Below are 16,182 nucleotides of genomic sequence, written 5' to 3' on the forward strand. Positions count from 1 at the left end.
TCTACAAAGTCCTGAATTTAGGGTCTGAATACTTTTGTAAATGAGAGAGACACAAAAATGGCAAATTTATCTATTTAATATTAAATCCAACATAAGAAAATGTGCAAATACATTATCTGAATACACTGTCCATGTCCTAATGTTTTTACTGGGGGATACCATACTTCTTTAAAGGTCCCATGATTTACACATGCGAATGGCTTCTTGCAGCCCAGTGTGCCGAGAAATAAAGTCCATAGTCAGTGCCAACTTTCAGCCCCGACACAGGAAATGTTGCATTATGTAGCGTGGGAGAATTTAAGGGTGAGGAGGCTGGAATGATGGATGGGTATGTAGCAGGAGACTCGAGCTCACATCACATCCCAGACTGCAGTTAATGTTTGCTTTTCCATAATCATAACCACGATCTTCCCTTACCTTAACCATACGGTAGTTATCATCATACGCAGATATAGCAGGAAGCAAGAATTTAAAAAACAAACATCGCATCAGCATCGTCCAAAAAACTGACTTTGTAGCAATGGTGGCTGAGGCTCGTGGGTTTTCTCAGGACTGATTGTCATAAGATAAACCGACATTTTCCAGGAGATCTGTCTGTGCTTCTGTGTTGAGGAATCTACAGTGAGACAGGAAGTTTGATCTTAGGGGCCAGGCACAAGGCAGGTCAAAAGCATTTAAAGATGATTAATCTGACTCTTCAGTTATACCCACGCACAAGGTCACCAATGTTTCCCTTGTTGTTCAAATTCCCATTTCGTAGAAGCTATAAAAGGCCACACCACAGATTTGACACATTAGATCCAGCCACTACTCAGCCTGTGAAAACACTTTTATTATGTTTGTTCTGTGGCTCTGGAGGAGCAAGTCTGACAAGATAGCCCCTGAAGATGTGGTATTGTAGTGATGTCATCAGGATTATCGCACAGCTTCATGGAAGTGCAATAGTGGAGAACTTGTATCAGTCATTTTCTTAGTGTAGTAATATCCCGGTTCTGATCAGGTCAGCACCAGAAATTAATTAGCATCAATGATTTCATTTTCTGTTTGTGTTTGGGTCCTTTAATGTCCACTGGTTGAAACACGAGCTGTTTTGTTTGCATCATACTTGCAGACAGTGTCCACTCAGTGTCTGCAGGAGGTTATTTTTGTTTCTGCTTATGAGTCTATGAATGTGTCTCCATGCGAGCCTATAAGCTGATATGCATGAGGAGCCCACAGGGTGTGCCCCTGCTGTCTTCAGTTTCAGCCTGTAATAAAGAAGCTTATTGTTGTGTATGGGCCCCAGGGCTCTCCTGGGCCCCACTAAGCCCAGCCTGTCTGTCTGCTCTCACACACATGAGCATTCATCTTTAAAAAAAAGTTTCTCTTCAAAAGGAACTTAATGAAAGTATGAATGACTTGGAAATGTGATGCTTAATCTTGGAAATAAGAAGTGTGAAGTGTGTTTCTCTGTTTTTCTGGGTGTATTTTATTTCCTTTTCACTTATTTATGAAGAAATGAACAGGAGCAGATTAATGCACATTTGTGACACGGAAGTTAGGAGGATTTTTACTCCTGTCTCATCCCAGTCCTGGAGTGACTCTTGTCCCATTACCATTTTTAAGAGACTCCATTGTTGGCAATGGCTTTTTTTTTTGGTGTTTTACAATTTACTTGTGGTGGTGTGTGGCACAGTGTGTGACCAATGTACATGCAGAGACTCATGCAGTTTAGAGTGGGAGAGGGTCATCCAGGTTATTTTGTGTGACTTCATGTCTCCTAAACGCCTCACATTTATGCTATCAAGACACTGCAATTTACTGATGTTCCCTAAATGCTTCATGTTAAACTATCAGCACACTGAGAAGCATCTAGTTCCTGATCAGTTACTGCAGCGCAGCAGCTCAGACAGGCGTGGCCAAAACGTATTGAGTTTGAAAAGAGTGAAATAAGGTTCTAATGTCATATTTATTGGCTCAGCAGCGAGCAGCCTCTCTGATTTGTGGTGTCCACCATGTGTCATCAATCCACACACGTGTTGCACAGGTCAGGTTGCAGCCAACCAGAAGCAGCACCAGAGCACACAGACAACAGAACGACTGGCATGTATGTTCAAAATAAAGAAAATAGTGTTTGTTCATATGAGAACTGCATATTTAAGACTTCCCTATTTTATATGATTCTCATCCCGCCCGCTCTCATCTCTACATCTACTTCCCCCAAAAATTGTCAGCCTCTAATTTGGTGTTTTACTAAATATTAATGGCAGCATGTTGGTGTATGTGGGATTCAGTCATGGTAGTGAAGGTGTCACCCAGTACAGCAGTGTGGCTCATTGATGTGTTTTTAAAAGCTTTCAAACAACAATGGAGCAATGTGACACAGAGTATGATATATTTGAGCAATATCACATGAGAGGGAGTGATGTTGTACTGAATATCAGCTCGGTTGTGATTCGGTCACAGGTACGAGGCCGCAGGTCAGTTCTACGAGCGCCGTATTAGGTAACAGATTATGATTTGTTTGTTTATTTCATCATTTATTTGGCTACGCCAACACAAATAGTTCCGCAACTTTAATTGTACTAGACTGTTGCTAAGCAACACATAAACATTGTTCTGACCTGCACAGTGCACACTAGCTTGCTACTCTGTCTATACGTTACCTCAGGTGTGAACTGAAGTATCCAGGCTTCTTCCCTTCATCCTCTCCTGACGACCACACATCATTTCATTCAAATGTTATTTCTGGAAATATATTCATCTTAGCAAAGTTTGTTACAATCTAAGAGAGATAACAACCGTTAATGTAGCGCTAATTAACTGTTAATAGAACACCTGTAAAGCGGAGTGATACATGTAGTTAAAAGTCCCAGAGCTGTTGTACTCTATATCAGTACTCATGGACTGCCTCTTGTCCAATCAAATGACTTGGTCAGAACTGAGTGTTGTATAACAAGCTTTACTCTCCTTTACTCACCAACAGCTGTCTCCAGAGGTGGAAACAAACAGCAATATTAGCTCTTGTTTTAAATCTATTTCTATCACTTCCTTTCTTCTTCTGGAGTTAGCATGCTAACAGCTAGCCCTGGTCTGGCTGAACTGTCTGGTCATTTTCCAGTACCGGGTTACTGTAATGTTCAATCTCCCCTGACCCTTGAGGTGCTCAGAGAGTTTATTACAACCCCTTGTCTTGTAAATGCAACAATGGCTCTTGTCAAGACTGGTAAGTAAACAGCTGTTAAACATTTGCTATGTAGAAATACTTATATATAGCTCCTTTAAGGCTTCCTTCAGCTGAACATGAACATTTTTAAACTTTCCCACTGGGCCTAAATACTGAATCTTACTGGGTTATTCTAAGTAAACGGTTCTCATTTGTTGACCCAAAACCACGTTAACCAGTTTTCTAAATTGAGATTTTCTGAATCTAATTTAGCTCAATACATCAGAAAAGATGTACAGAGCAATAGCATCATGTTCTCTTGCCTAGTGTCTCTTTATTGTGATCTCTTCCTCTCCAGCAACTACTGGTGTGTGTCTATGGGACAGTAGTCAGCCCAGTCAGTCCACAGGTCAGTATCAGTCTGAAGCCCAAACAAACCACCCAAGCTGTGCTCTGTCACTAACCTGATTGATGCTCCCGCTGACTGATGGGTTGTTCACGTTCAGTCAGCCATGACAGAACAGGTTCAATGGCACTGAACTTGTAATCTCTTAATATTATATATTTATTATTATCTGTATTTTGGACACTTGGATAGGTTTGTGTGTAAATGGGTTTCTTTGAAAAAGCAGCAAAATGATTCAATCACTTGGAGCATTCAGCCACTGTTCATTCTCCACCCCCTTGAGTAACGTGTCTTTAATTTCAGACCAAGACTACGATGCATTGACTTTATTTTACGGGTCAGTGGGATTAAGCAATATATTTGAGGATCAATTTTGGGGATAACAACAGGAAATTGGGTTAGTTTGTGTTCACTGGTAAGCAGGAATAATAGGAGTAGAGAGCTGTGGTAGGAAATGACCTCGGGCATTGGAGCTTGTGATTTAGTACACATGATAACACAAGATGCTCAGGAGGCCCCAAGTTCAGCTGTGAGAATATACTGAACAACATCATTTACTGTATATCTCACAAAGCCAATGTGTAAGATCCTCTTTTGTGCGTTTTAATCACTAATCCTACAGTACTTAACTTTGAAATGCTTTTATGACCTGTTATTGGTGCCTAACATCACAGTTGAACATTTTCAGCTTTCTGATCTTCATCAGGCAAAAAGTCAGTAAACGTGTGTGTAAAATGTGTCCAAAAGTTATCTCATGACGTCAATAAACAATACTATTTGAATATTATTAAAATGGAGAAAGGAAAGGAAGAGAATGCTTTATTCGTTCCCTTAAACCCCAATGATTTTACACCTCAATTCACTTTATTGGCTCAATTTATTTTTGAAATGCTTAGTTTTTCTAGTTTGAATATGTTGCTAGCTAGCTTACCTGGAAACTCTGCTAGCTAAACACACTGAGCACCAACCTTTGTAGCTAGCTATTTAACAGCAGCTAATTGCTGCTAGCCGTAAAACTACTCCAGTTCAGGTTATAATCCTCCATATAAGCTACAGTGACAGTAACTGTAAAGCCTGTTTATGTGTGATCAGAAAAATCGCACCTGTCAGCAATCACACCGTTGTTCAATTATGGTACCTTTTTGTCAAAAATTAAGTTTTATAGAAATATAAACTGACATTTACTGAAGAAAAAAGAAACAAAACATAAAATGAATAAGTAACATTTTTCAAGAACAAGCACATCAGATTGTAATGGCTTAGAGTGATTTAATCATTATACAGTTACACTGCTGTGTATCGGGATGCAGACACACTCGCTGGTGACACATTTTGTTGCTTTTAAATAATCATTAAAATAAATATTTCTTGAGCCAGATGTGTTTTGAAATTGTTACATGGGCAATTTACATTAAGAATACACCAGAGATTTGATATCATACTTCCATAAAGTCGAGGGACACAGGAAACAAATCTAAGTGTGTGAGAAGACCTGAGGTGGCCTTCATGTAACCTAAAAACATTGAAATGCCCTCTGAGCCAGTGTTTGGTTTGTCCATTCTGGGCTACTGTAGAAACATGGCAGTTCAACATGGCCAGCTCTGTGGAAGACGTCCTGCTCTCGTCATTTTAAGCTAATGAAAACATAATTATCAATATTATATTCTATTTCTGCCAATATATCCAACTAAATCCCACACACTGGCTACAATTGAAGTAGCAGATGCTGATATATGATGACTTTAGTCTTAAGTATTGGTCAGGCTCCAAACACAATGGATCTTAATTTTCCCATGATGCAATTCAGTAGCATCTCATTAGGCCCTCCCTGAGTGGTAAACACCAATGTCTGATAAACTCTACACCTCCAAGTTTTCTGTTTGTAGTCTTATATAATAACTCTGACATCACTATGACATCATCAGGGTTATTTTCAGATTTAATAGGAAGAAAATCAGAGCGTGATGTTTAAAGAAGCAAACAGATGATTTGTGGTGTAGGTTCTTTGTTTTCCACACATAAAAGCTCTGCGTCCCTGTGTAAAGACATGGCTTATTGGTGTGATAGCTTTATTGTAATATGACAATAAGCCTCTGGAGGAGGACACACATTCCAGCTCAGCATGGAAAACTGGAGGAATGCTACAGATGTTTTTCCTCACTGCGAAGCCTTCGTAACAGTGTGAAAGGCATTTTCTGTTCCCATGAGTGGCCCATGCCTGGTAGACTGGGTAATCACTAAATAGATGGAAAAACATTCCGGTCCCAATCCCTCCTCAGTGTGGAGAGCGAGAGCCGAGCCAACCGTCAAAAACTGGAAGCTCAAGTTACTGACTCAAAACGTTTTAGCTGCTTTCACACATGTATTTGCAACCCTGAACTTATCTAGACATTAACTGGAGGAGCTGTATGTGAGAACGCTGATGTCCTAATCAGTTGGACAGGACATGAAACAGACTTCACCCTGCCGCCTCGCTAGTACAAAGTCCATGTAATGTCCAATTGATTCCATCAATAGAGCAGGTGATTATCTGGAGAATTCACAGATGATGATGTTTGTCTTGTGTGTGCTATGAACTGTAAGCAAGACACTGTGATATCTGCAGCGCCATGTCCTGCCTCCTGCTGTACCCAGGCGCCTAAACCAAACTGAGTATTTCCAGTAGGTGAGAACGCGTCTAACATGTACAGTCTTCTGTTGTATGATGGGACAACGTCCTAACCTGATTCTCTGGACATTACCAGGAGTTCATATGAGGAAACGACTTTAGTCTACTTGCCCCTAAAGTCTTTTTTGGTGTGAGGTGTGAAGCCTAAACACACGGAGCACCAGCCGTTGACATGTGAGTGCTGTCGAACATTACGAGGTCTTATGGATTTTTTTCTTTAAAAACCATGAGATGTGGTCTGAGAGTGGGATGCATCTAGCCTTGTGACCGAACCCTGGCACAGTGCAGTCTTTTTTGTTCATGGCCATCTTGAATAGGCCTATGAAAGAGAACAGTCTGTTCTGCAGTGAGTGGATGAGGAGCCCCGAGCTCCTGGAGTTTGGCCTTTCTTCAATCTAGGTCAGGTTTCACAAAAGTACCAGGATGGCAGACTTAAATGCAGGAAGGGTTTTACATGTGCATTTTAGTATCTCTAATCTCCTCTTCTTCTTTGTTCCCCACCCATCCCCCCTCAGTCCTCACAACTGTTTGTCACACAGGGCCAGACTGCCTGAGGAAAAGGAAGTAAGCACTTTTTATCAGGTCAGAGTGAAGTAGGCTAATGCAGGAGGAATAAAAGGAGCCTGTTAATCACTTGAACAACCTCAGAATGGTGGAATGGTTGGGGATGGCTGTGTTACTTTGCATGCAAGGCACATAAACATCAGACTGTGTTTATGTAGTAGAGGAGAGGAGCTGAAAGGACATTTATTCTTATTTACATAAAAATACCAAAACCTAAATAAAATGAACACAATCAAGTTTAACCAAAAAAAGAAGTTCCAGTCAACTAAAGCTTTCAACTTCATATTCAACTTTTTTATTATTATTATTAACAATGGATCAAATGACTACTGTACACTAGTTGTGATACAGTGAATGAGCAGCGAACAGCAGACAGACTCAGGGAGCAGTTGGTGAACATAGTGGAGCATACCTCAGGAGCTGGTGGAGACCAAACTCAGAAACAATGGACTTAGACTCAGGTGGATACAAAAACTGCTCCGAATGAATGATAATGTTGCTCAGTGTTCCTGAATATGTAAATAGGAAACTGATTGCGAACATGTTCACCACATTAACATGAGGTGATGTGTCAATGTTTTGCTTAGAGCTTGTTCTACTGCTTCCAATCAGGCAAATAACTGGAGTGGAACACTTAATATAATTACAGTTGAAATGCTGTGCTTTTATTATGAAATAAAAACGAGAAATATATACAACAAAGACTGAGAGCACTTGTAAGATCTCCATGGTTCTCACAAACCTTTACAGATGGTTTGTCAATTACAAGATCAACTTAAATGAAGAGGATCTTGAGACCCCATATTGTTGATCTACTTTTATGTTACACTCAAGGCTCCATAGCTCATTTTTGCCCTGAGGCCACCTTGCGGGAAAATCCGGCAATAGTCATGTGTCTTCCTCGAAGAACATGCGTGACTGAACTCAAGGAAATGTAGTTTAGTTGTATATATTAAAGATAAATACATGTCTTTTCTATTTAGTTGGATAATTCAGAAGAAATTTGATCCTATTTAGGTATGAAATATTGTGCTGTTATGCATTGTATTACTGTCTTTAATTTTAATGTCAGTCTAACATTTGGTTCAAAGACATACTTTATTATTTCATTGAGGAACAGTTGAAAAGACTCAGATTCATTTTATCCTTCTCTGTTGCCGTAGCTCATGAGGTGACAGTGCATCCACCCTCTGCACTGCACATTAAACATATATCCAGAAAAAGTCACATGTGACCACAAACCACAGGGACACTATCACTGCAATAATTTAGTTTTACTACAGCTGCCATGTGTATATTCTAACCCAGGCAATGAATCCCAATCAGCTGCAGAGGTCATTCAGGAACATGAAAACAGATGGGAAAAGGTTTTTATAATTTAGCAGACACAAAATACGATTGCGATCAGAGGTAAAGCTCTGACGGTTGGAGGTCTGAGGGTTAGAGATTAAAACATTTTGCACTAAGGATTAAAAAGTGATCTCCATCCAGATGACTGATTTAGCTCCATACCAGAAATAATCTCTGTCCACACTAACACACCTCAAAACACAGATCACATGACCGTTGACGTACACTGGACATGCACACGTTGGTGTAAACAGGAAGCAGATTGTCTACTCTGCCGTTTGTTTCTTCGTCGCAGAAAATACTCTGAACGAAGTACAGCAAAGAGTTTTCAAACTGAAACAGGGTCAGCAGTGTTTCCAAAAGTCTTAGTTTTAGGCGCTCCAGAGTATGTGTACGGCAGGTGAAAATGTAGCAGAAGTGATGCATTTTAAAACTAAAACACGTTAATGTGAATGTAGCCTCAGAGCCAACAGGTGGATGCTGTGAACAGAGCACCATGTGCTACACTACCATGATCAAAAGGCTGCATTGGATATATTTGCATTGGAATTAGGTTGCAGGCTTTCTCTCTGTTTCATGGTTATGCTACTCACTTAATTTTATGTGTGAACAGACATAGATCTCCTTTGTTTCATGTTTCCCATGCACAGCTTATATGCATATATCGTGGATTTAGCATTTGAGTAGACGTAGAGGTTGTCTGAGTTTGTGCTTCAAAGAAATCAGTTACTTTAGTGAGTACAGTGTTATCATAACATAAACTATGAGTTTTAACAAACTGGAATTATCCTTTAATGATAAACCTGCTAAACAGTTAACTGACTCCAGTGCTACAGTAGTATACACAGTGTAGTTTATAAAGTCCTTGTAGTTTTCCCTAATGAAAAATCTCACTTTGCCCTGAACTTAAGATAGACCTCCATGACGCAGAGTCCCATAATTAAAGGTCTGGCCTTCACTGTAAACCTCCCTGACTCCTGTTTTGTCCCCAGTCGCTGCCAGGCCCTGAGAGGGCAATGGTCTCCTGATGTGTTCCCTTCAACATGAAAGACATCTAGAATAAACATGTGGTACAACACATTGTCAGGTTTACCAGTTTACTGTGGCTATGCAGGGTGAAGCTTTCATTATGAATTGTGATGGGAAGGCCAGATACATGGCAGGGCTCACTCGTGTGTATAAGGTGTGGTCTGATTAAGGCTGAAATCCAACAGCCAAAGGTTAATGACGTGGGTTGGGGTCATTGCCATACAGTAATGGAGTCTCTGATTGCTTGTAGAATCTGATGGTTTTCATGTCAGTGATGAGGCACAAGCTTTGGTTTAAGCCTCAAGAGTTTGTTCAACTGGGTTACTCAACTTAATGATGTGGTGGCACACAGCTCGCTGTCAAATCTCAAATTTGGTTCAGGCTTCACTGTGGCCCAAAAGAGATTCACATACAGTGTCTTCAGAAAGTTTTCAGACCCCTTCACTTTTTGCCACATGTGAACTAAAATCAAGTTCTTGACAAATCTCAAGGATAATTAAAGCAAACAGGGTCCACCTGACCACAGCTGGCCACAGCCAAGGGTCTGAATACTTTTGTAAATGAGAGAGTTTGTATTTTATTTTTAAATAAATTTGCAAAAAATTCAAAATTTCCAAAAACATGTTTTCATTTTGAGTGTAGACTGATGGGCACAAATGGGAATTTTATCCACTTAAAATTAAATGTATGTTAGATAAAGATGAGGCAAAAGATTCTTCACCAGAGACCATGGTCTGATCTGAAGTCTGTGTTTGAAAGTTTAGAAGTAAAGAAAGATTCATGTAGTTCAAAATGTTTGCTGTGTTTAAAGAAAAATGGGAAAATGACAATGGCTCCTTTTGTTGATTCAGGTGTGTTTTTATGGCCATTTCTGTCATCTTTGTATCAAATTGTACAAGCTTTTTATTCTACAAGTTCTACAGAATAATATATGATGGTGTCATCTGCATATGGATGAAATTGACTTTTATTTAGAGATGTAACAATATTATTAATATAAATCATGAATAGAATAGGACCCAATATTGATCCCTGAAATGGACACTCTTTGTAATGGACAGCCATTCTGATTTGGTATTTCCCTCTTTAACACACTGAGGTCTTGCAGACAGAGAGGACTGAAACAAACTGCAAGTATTTTCATCAAAACCTGTTCAATCTTTGTAAAAGAAGACCATTATTAACTGTATCGAAAGCCTTTGACAATCTACAAATAGGACGGCACGATTTTTTCCTTTATCTAAGACAGATACAAATCATTCATAGTTAAAGTAGTGACTGAGACTGTTCAATGTTTTTCTCTAAATTTTGGTCTTTTAATGGGATTATCAATAAGGAAAATATAACCTCTAACCTGTAGGCCCTATATAATATAGAAAACCAGTATGTATAGCACAAGCTTTATTCTGCAGTGTTCACTGATGAATTCCTCTGAAAGCTGGTCTATCACCAGAGTAAAACTGTTGTCCTGAGTCTTGGACCCACTTCAGGATCAGGGTTGCCCTTGAATCATGGGACACTTGAGCATTGATTACCACAATGATAACAGAACAGATTTCTGTGACTCATCCCAGTTTTGATGGACATTACATTACATTATTGTACATGTCATCAGGTTTGGTAATGCACACTGATCATGGGATCCTTGGTGAAAAGAGGTTGGTTACAAGTGGTCAGGGCTGAGAAAATCTTTATGTTATGTCTTGTTTATCTAATGAGTGTAACACGCCATGGCTCATATTATGTAAAGCCCACTCTGTTTAGACTTTGCTACCAATCGGGAATGACAGATGAAAACCTGCAACTTGATGAATCATCAGTCATCAAAATCTTGATTCTTCTCCCTCTCTTCCCTTCAGCTTGTGACAGTAACCACTGGGGCCCCCACTGCAGTAACAGATGTCAGTGCCAGAATGGAGCTCTGTGTAACCCCATCACTGGAGCCTGTATCTGCACTCCTGGATACAGAGGCTGGCGCTGTGAGGCCCAGTGCGAAGTGGGCACCTATGGAACCGGATGCCAACAGAAATGTCAATGCCAGAACGGTGCTGCCTGTCACCATGTGACTGGAGAATGCAAGTGCTCACCGGGATATACCGGAGCTTTGTGAGTGTGTGATCTGTCTCCTGTTTCTAATCCAAAGAGTGACATTACAGTGAAAGCCCAGTGCTACAGTGAAACAGGTTTTATGTCTGGGTAGAAGTCAATTTTGTACTATGGTGCTAGATATGTTTTCATGGTTGAAAAATGTCTTTCCAAAGCCAGTTTCTGAAGTGCCTTTGTTCACTATTTATTTGAAGTGAAGTGACACTAAACTTTTGGCTGGGACATGAAGATACTCAGAATAACATCTGTATAGACAACAGTTAAAGCCTGGCTGTCTGATTATGTCTGTCTCTCATTTATGTAACTGTAAGGATATTTTAACATTATCATTTAACATTGGACATGAATTTTACATTATTGTCGTCATTTAAAAAAGATTAAAGAATAAATTCTGCCATGATCATCACAGATATACAACCTTTTAATTCCTAGATTCTTCGTCTTTTTCTTCTTCTGCCATGGCCCCTACAACCATTTGGTAAAAAGTTTTCAAATTTGGCACACTAATAGGGGACACTCACATGATGCTTTCCACAAAGTTTCATGTATGTGCCTCATGCGCTCTAGCACCACCAACAGGTCAAAGTTGGAGGTGTGTTCACGCAACTTTTTTAATATGAAGTATCATTGGGTTCCTTGGATGAAGCTGAGTTCAATGTGCTCCTATGCAGTACTGCTCCTCAGAACTTGGTTGATGCATTTGCCTTAAAATTAAAATTCCTGTGTCTGGTTTTCACCAAATATGACACAGATGTTCTTAATACCAAGCGGATGTTTTTTTGATTTGAAAGCGTTTGTCTGTCAGATGGAAATCGGCCGAGTCATACCTCAGTCAATCTTTAATCAACTGACATGAAATTTGCTACGAGTGCTTACAACTATGCCCTTGACATCATGTCTCCATGGCAACTCTGGCCTGCTGGGCTGCGTGGCCCCCACATTACTGTTTATGTTTATGTGACTGTCTGAGCACATCTTTATCTCATTGTTTTTAACATCCACTACTATTAGTGCTGAAACACTTATTGATAAGCCATTGATCAACCACACATCCCCGCCAGCTTCTTAAGTATTTGCTTCTTTTGTGTTTTATGTATTAAACTAAATACATGATTAAATGACCATATATACATTTATCAGCATCAATAAATTCATAATCAATAAATATAATTAATTGCAACCCTTAATCACCATGCACAATAACGTAAGTTGGAACTGAAAATAAAAGGGACACGAGACGTACTTGCAAAGATTATGACACATCTCAAGCAACTTCAAAAGCGATATTACCGTGACATTGTTTTGTCTTTCTTCACAGCTGTGAAGACCTGTGTCCTCCAGGAAAACACGGGCAGCAGTGTGAGGAGAGATGTCCATGTCAGAACGGAGGAGTGTGTCACCATGTGACTGGAGAGTGCTCCTGCCCTGCAGGATGGATGGTACACCCCAACTGTTTGTGTGAACTCTTAATAAGAATGGCTCGTTGTCATATGTACTGTATACTCCCAATGATCATTTCAAGAGTGGTACAATACACACAGCACATTACAGGACCAGGATAACCAGGATGAATTATAATACAATACAGAGCAGAGAAGCTGTATCCATGACGCTCTTCTCATCATCAGCAGACCTTGAAAACATAGTCATGTATAAAACATTTGATTAACAGCTTAGATACTCTGTGTGTGTTCCTCTTGTCGTTGCTGTGTGTAGGGTACAGTGTGTGGACAGCCATGTCCAGAGGGGAGATTTGGACAAAACTGTTCCCAGGAGTGTCAGTGTCACAACAACGGCTTTTGTGTGTTGTCCACTGGACAGTGTCTTTGCACCCCCGGATACTCAGGAGAAAGGTAAGAGCTACTTTTACAGCACTCCTCCATTGTTGTGTGCGAGTTGTGTTGCAGCAGCTTGGTGCAATGTCAACTGTGTGCAAAGCGGAACGAGGGAGGTTCAATTACTTTCTTATTCCCAATAAGAAATTGTCCTCACATCAAGACCAGACAATGACATGGGGCTGGTGTAAATATTTTCAAACCAGATTGATATGAAGCCACATCGAACTGGACTGGTACACTGAATTCTTCCACAAGGTGTTGCACTTGACTCAGCAGACCCTGGAGTGGAACATAATGAGACTGAGAGAGCCCATGAATGAGAGTGTTTCAACTCCAGTCCACTTAGTGACGATAATGCACCTCTAAGCTGGTGTGCCAACTTGGAGTTACCATCATCCTGGTTCCCTCCACTAACAGCCAATGGGATTTTAACATTGTCTCTTGGATTATTAGAGAAAATAAAAAACAGTTAATGATCCTGACAGGTTTAGTTCAGCAGGATCATCTTCACTAATGAACTCCACTTCATGATGTTTGAAGCCTCAATACAATCAGCAGAAGTAAAGAGCTAATGTTAGACTATAAACCAACTACAGCACGGTCACATGACTTCAACACCACGGTCACATGACTTCAACACCACGATCACATGACTTCAACACCACGGTCACATGACTTCAACACCACGGTCACATGACTTCAACACCACGGTCACATGACTTCAACACCACGGTCACATGACTTCAACCTCACCACCACTAAACTTCAGCTTGTAGTTTGATTCAGCTCTGACCTCTTCTTCCAAAGCCTTTCCTCTGACGGAGTTAGAGACAGTTTGTATAAACACAACGAGGCTGTAAAGGTGGACTGGAGAGTAGATCAGTTTTCATGTTCAGCGTGATGATGTTTAACGTCCCCGACAACCTCTGTAGTCTCATTTAGACACTTGTTAGCAACCGAGACGTAAAGGCTTCAAGAAATCAGCACTGGGGTATTTACTGATGGATTTTATGTTGTAGAATAAAACATGAAAATGTCTTGAGCTAGTTTTAACCACACACCTTATTTCAGTCGTCTCACCTAAAACACATTCAACAAACCAGAGACTCCAGGACTAGGGGAGGAGCTAAAATGCAACTAATTTCCTGGTTTTAGGCTCATTCCTGTGGCACTCCATAGACACTAAATAAGAAGAAGCAGAGAGTGAAGAGGCCCCAGAAACAGAAGAACAACTTAGTGACACATCAAATTTTTATTTCAACAAGCATTCAACTGAACCTTTCTTCTTCTAAACATCAAAATAATATTTAAAAAAAAAAACTTTGTGCAACTTGAGAAAGTGTTTATAAAGAGGGAACCTATCAGAATGTCATACATAAACAATCAGAAGGTAACAAAATACAGGCATACCTACAATGCAATACCTACATAAGGCATAAATCAAAATCAAAAGCAAAATACAAATAAAATCATCTGTATCTGCTTAACTCCTCCACATCCTCCAGAGAGAGGAGAGAAAACACAACCAGGAAGCACAGTCAGTGTTTTCACAGACAAATCTCAGTAGAGCACCACGCAGGGCTTTAGGCCATATAATTAGCAATATCAGAGAGCACGCACCATATACTTAAGCAGACCAGTGACGAGTCAGGAATAGCCCTTCCAAGTGCAATTTTATGAGTAAATAAGGGTTTTAGGGAAGCCAAACATTACGGTGCAGCACTGTTTGGAACTGGGCCGGCCATGGCACACCCAAACCCACTGGAAACCATTAACAGAACCAGAGAGGAGGGTGGGGACGGGGTGGTGGTGGTGATGGGGTGGGCATGGGTGAAGTGCTTTGCAGGAATGTGGATGATATATTGAACAGGATTTGATACATTTAAAAGTGAGGTCAGCTGGACTGGATGTTAAGATGTGTCTGGTGTTAAAATGTGAGGAATACAAGTTTAACTGTCAAGTGAAGGTTCTGTAAAGAACCTCTCTCTTCCTCTGGCCTGCTCTAAATGACGGGACAGGAGACGGCCATTTTGTTTTCAAACCCAGCTTGATTTGGAGGTTGGACTGATGTATGTTTGTGCTGTAATCATGGAAGAGATAATATGGACCCTGTGAGTGAGTGTTAGCTGTTTGCCACATCAACACATAAAATGGAGAAAGAATGTGTTTTTCCACGGCATGATACCAGGTTGACTCGACTCCACTCTACTCTCCTTGAGAGAAAGAGAGAGGGAGAGTCAGTAAGAGAGAGAGAGAAAGAGAGAGGGAGAGAGAGGATGACATGCAGCAAAGGGCCACAGGTCGGATTCAAACACGGGCCGCTGAAGTTAGGACTAAGCCTTTATGGTACACGTTCTACCAGATGAGCCAGCGGGGTGTTATATGAAGCTACATGGGCTCAGTGTAGCTGTATGACTTTAGTCACTAACACATCATAGACTGACCATCAGAACACACAAAGCTTTGCGCGTAAAGTGAATGGTTAAAGATAGATTATATTCATCCTGTATCAAACAGCACGGCACAAATACATGTATCGTTACACCCTTAATACAGACATATATTCAAACATGCACATACACATGCAAACTTGCACTTTACACATTTACACACACTTAGTTAGTATGCATTGTGTGTAACTTCTACAAAAAATTGCACTGGTTTACATCTCACTGATCCTAGTAAACTTCTAACTAAAAATCAGGAATCAAGTGTTTTACGACACATTTCTGACACTTGTTCCTCTGGTCAAAACATTAGCACCACCTTTATATCTGTATGACTCACTGTTGACAAATTATGATTCTTCAAATGAAACTGTTTGAATTACTGTGAATGAATTGTATGAGTTAAGGGGTTAGGGTTAGGGTTAGTTAAGTATATAACCTGCAGTATAGTGCCTTGGTTAATGTCTTGCACCCAGAGAAACAATTTCTCATTCTGCCTTGTATAGAAGCGTATGGTAAAATGACAATAATAATACAGTCATATATTCATGCATGTATGCAGTGCAAAAATACATATACATACATACATACATACAGTACATACATATTTTCTTCTCAAATCATTGACC

General features: G+C 40.2%; 1 protein-coding gene across 2 annotated transcripts in view; it reads left to right on the forward strand.

Moving 5' to 3' along the window:
* Nucleotides 1–16,182, forward strand: part of megf10 (multiple EGF-like-domains 10) — a 59,353-nt gene that overhangs the window by 24,870 nt on the left and 18,301 nt on the right. For both annotated transcript variants that reach the window (XM_056404335.1, XM_056404336.1), the window contains 3 exons: nt 11,022–11,268; nt 12,587–12,707; nt 12,985–13,121. In XM_056404335.1, coding sequence (XP_056260310.1) covers nt 11,022–11,268; nt 12,587–12,707; nt 12,985–13,121 — 505 coding nt within the window. The remainder of the gene's footprint in view (nt 1–11,021; nt 11,269–12,586; nt 12,708–12,984; nt 13,122–16,182) is intronic.

This window comes from Seriola aureovittata, chromosome 18 (assembly GCF_021018895.1).
Source record: "Seriola aureovittata isolate HTS-2021-v1 ecotype China chromosome 18, ASM2101889v1, whole genome shotgun sequence".
Taxonomy (NCBI): domain Eukaryota; kingdom Metazoa; phylum Chordata; class Actinopteri; order Carangiformes; family Carangidae; genus Seriola; species Seriola aureovittata.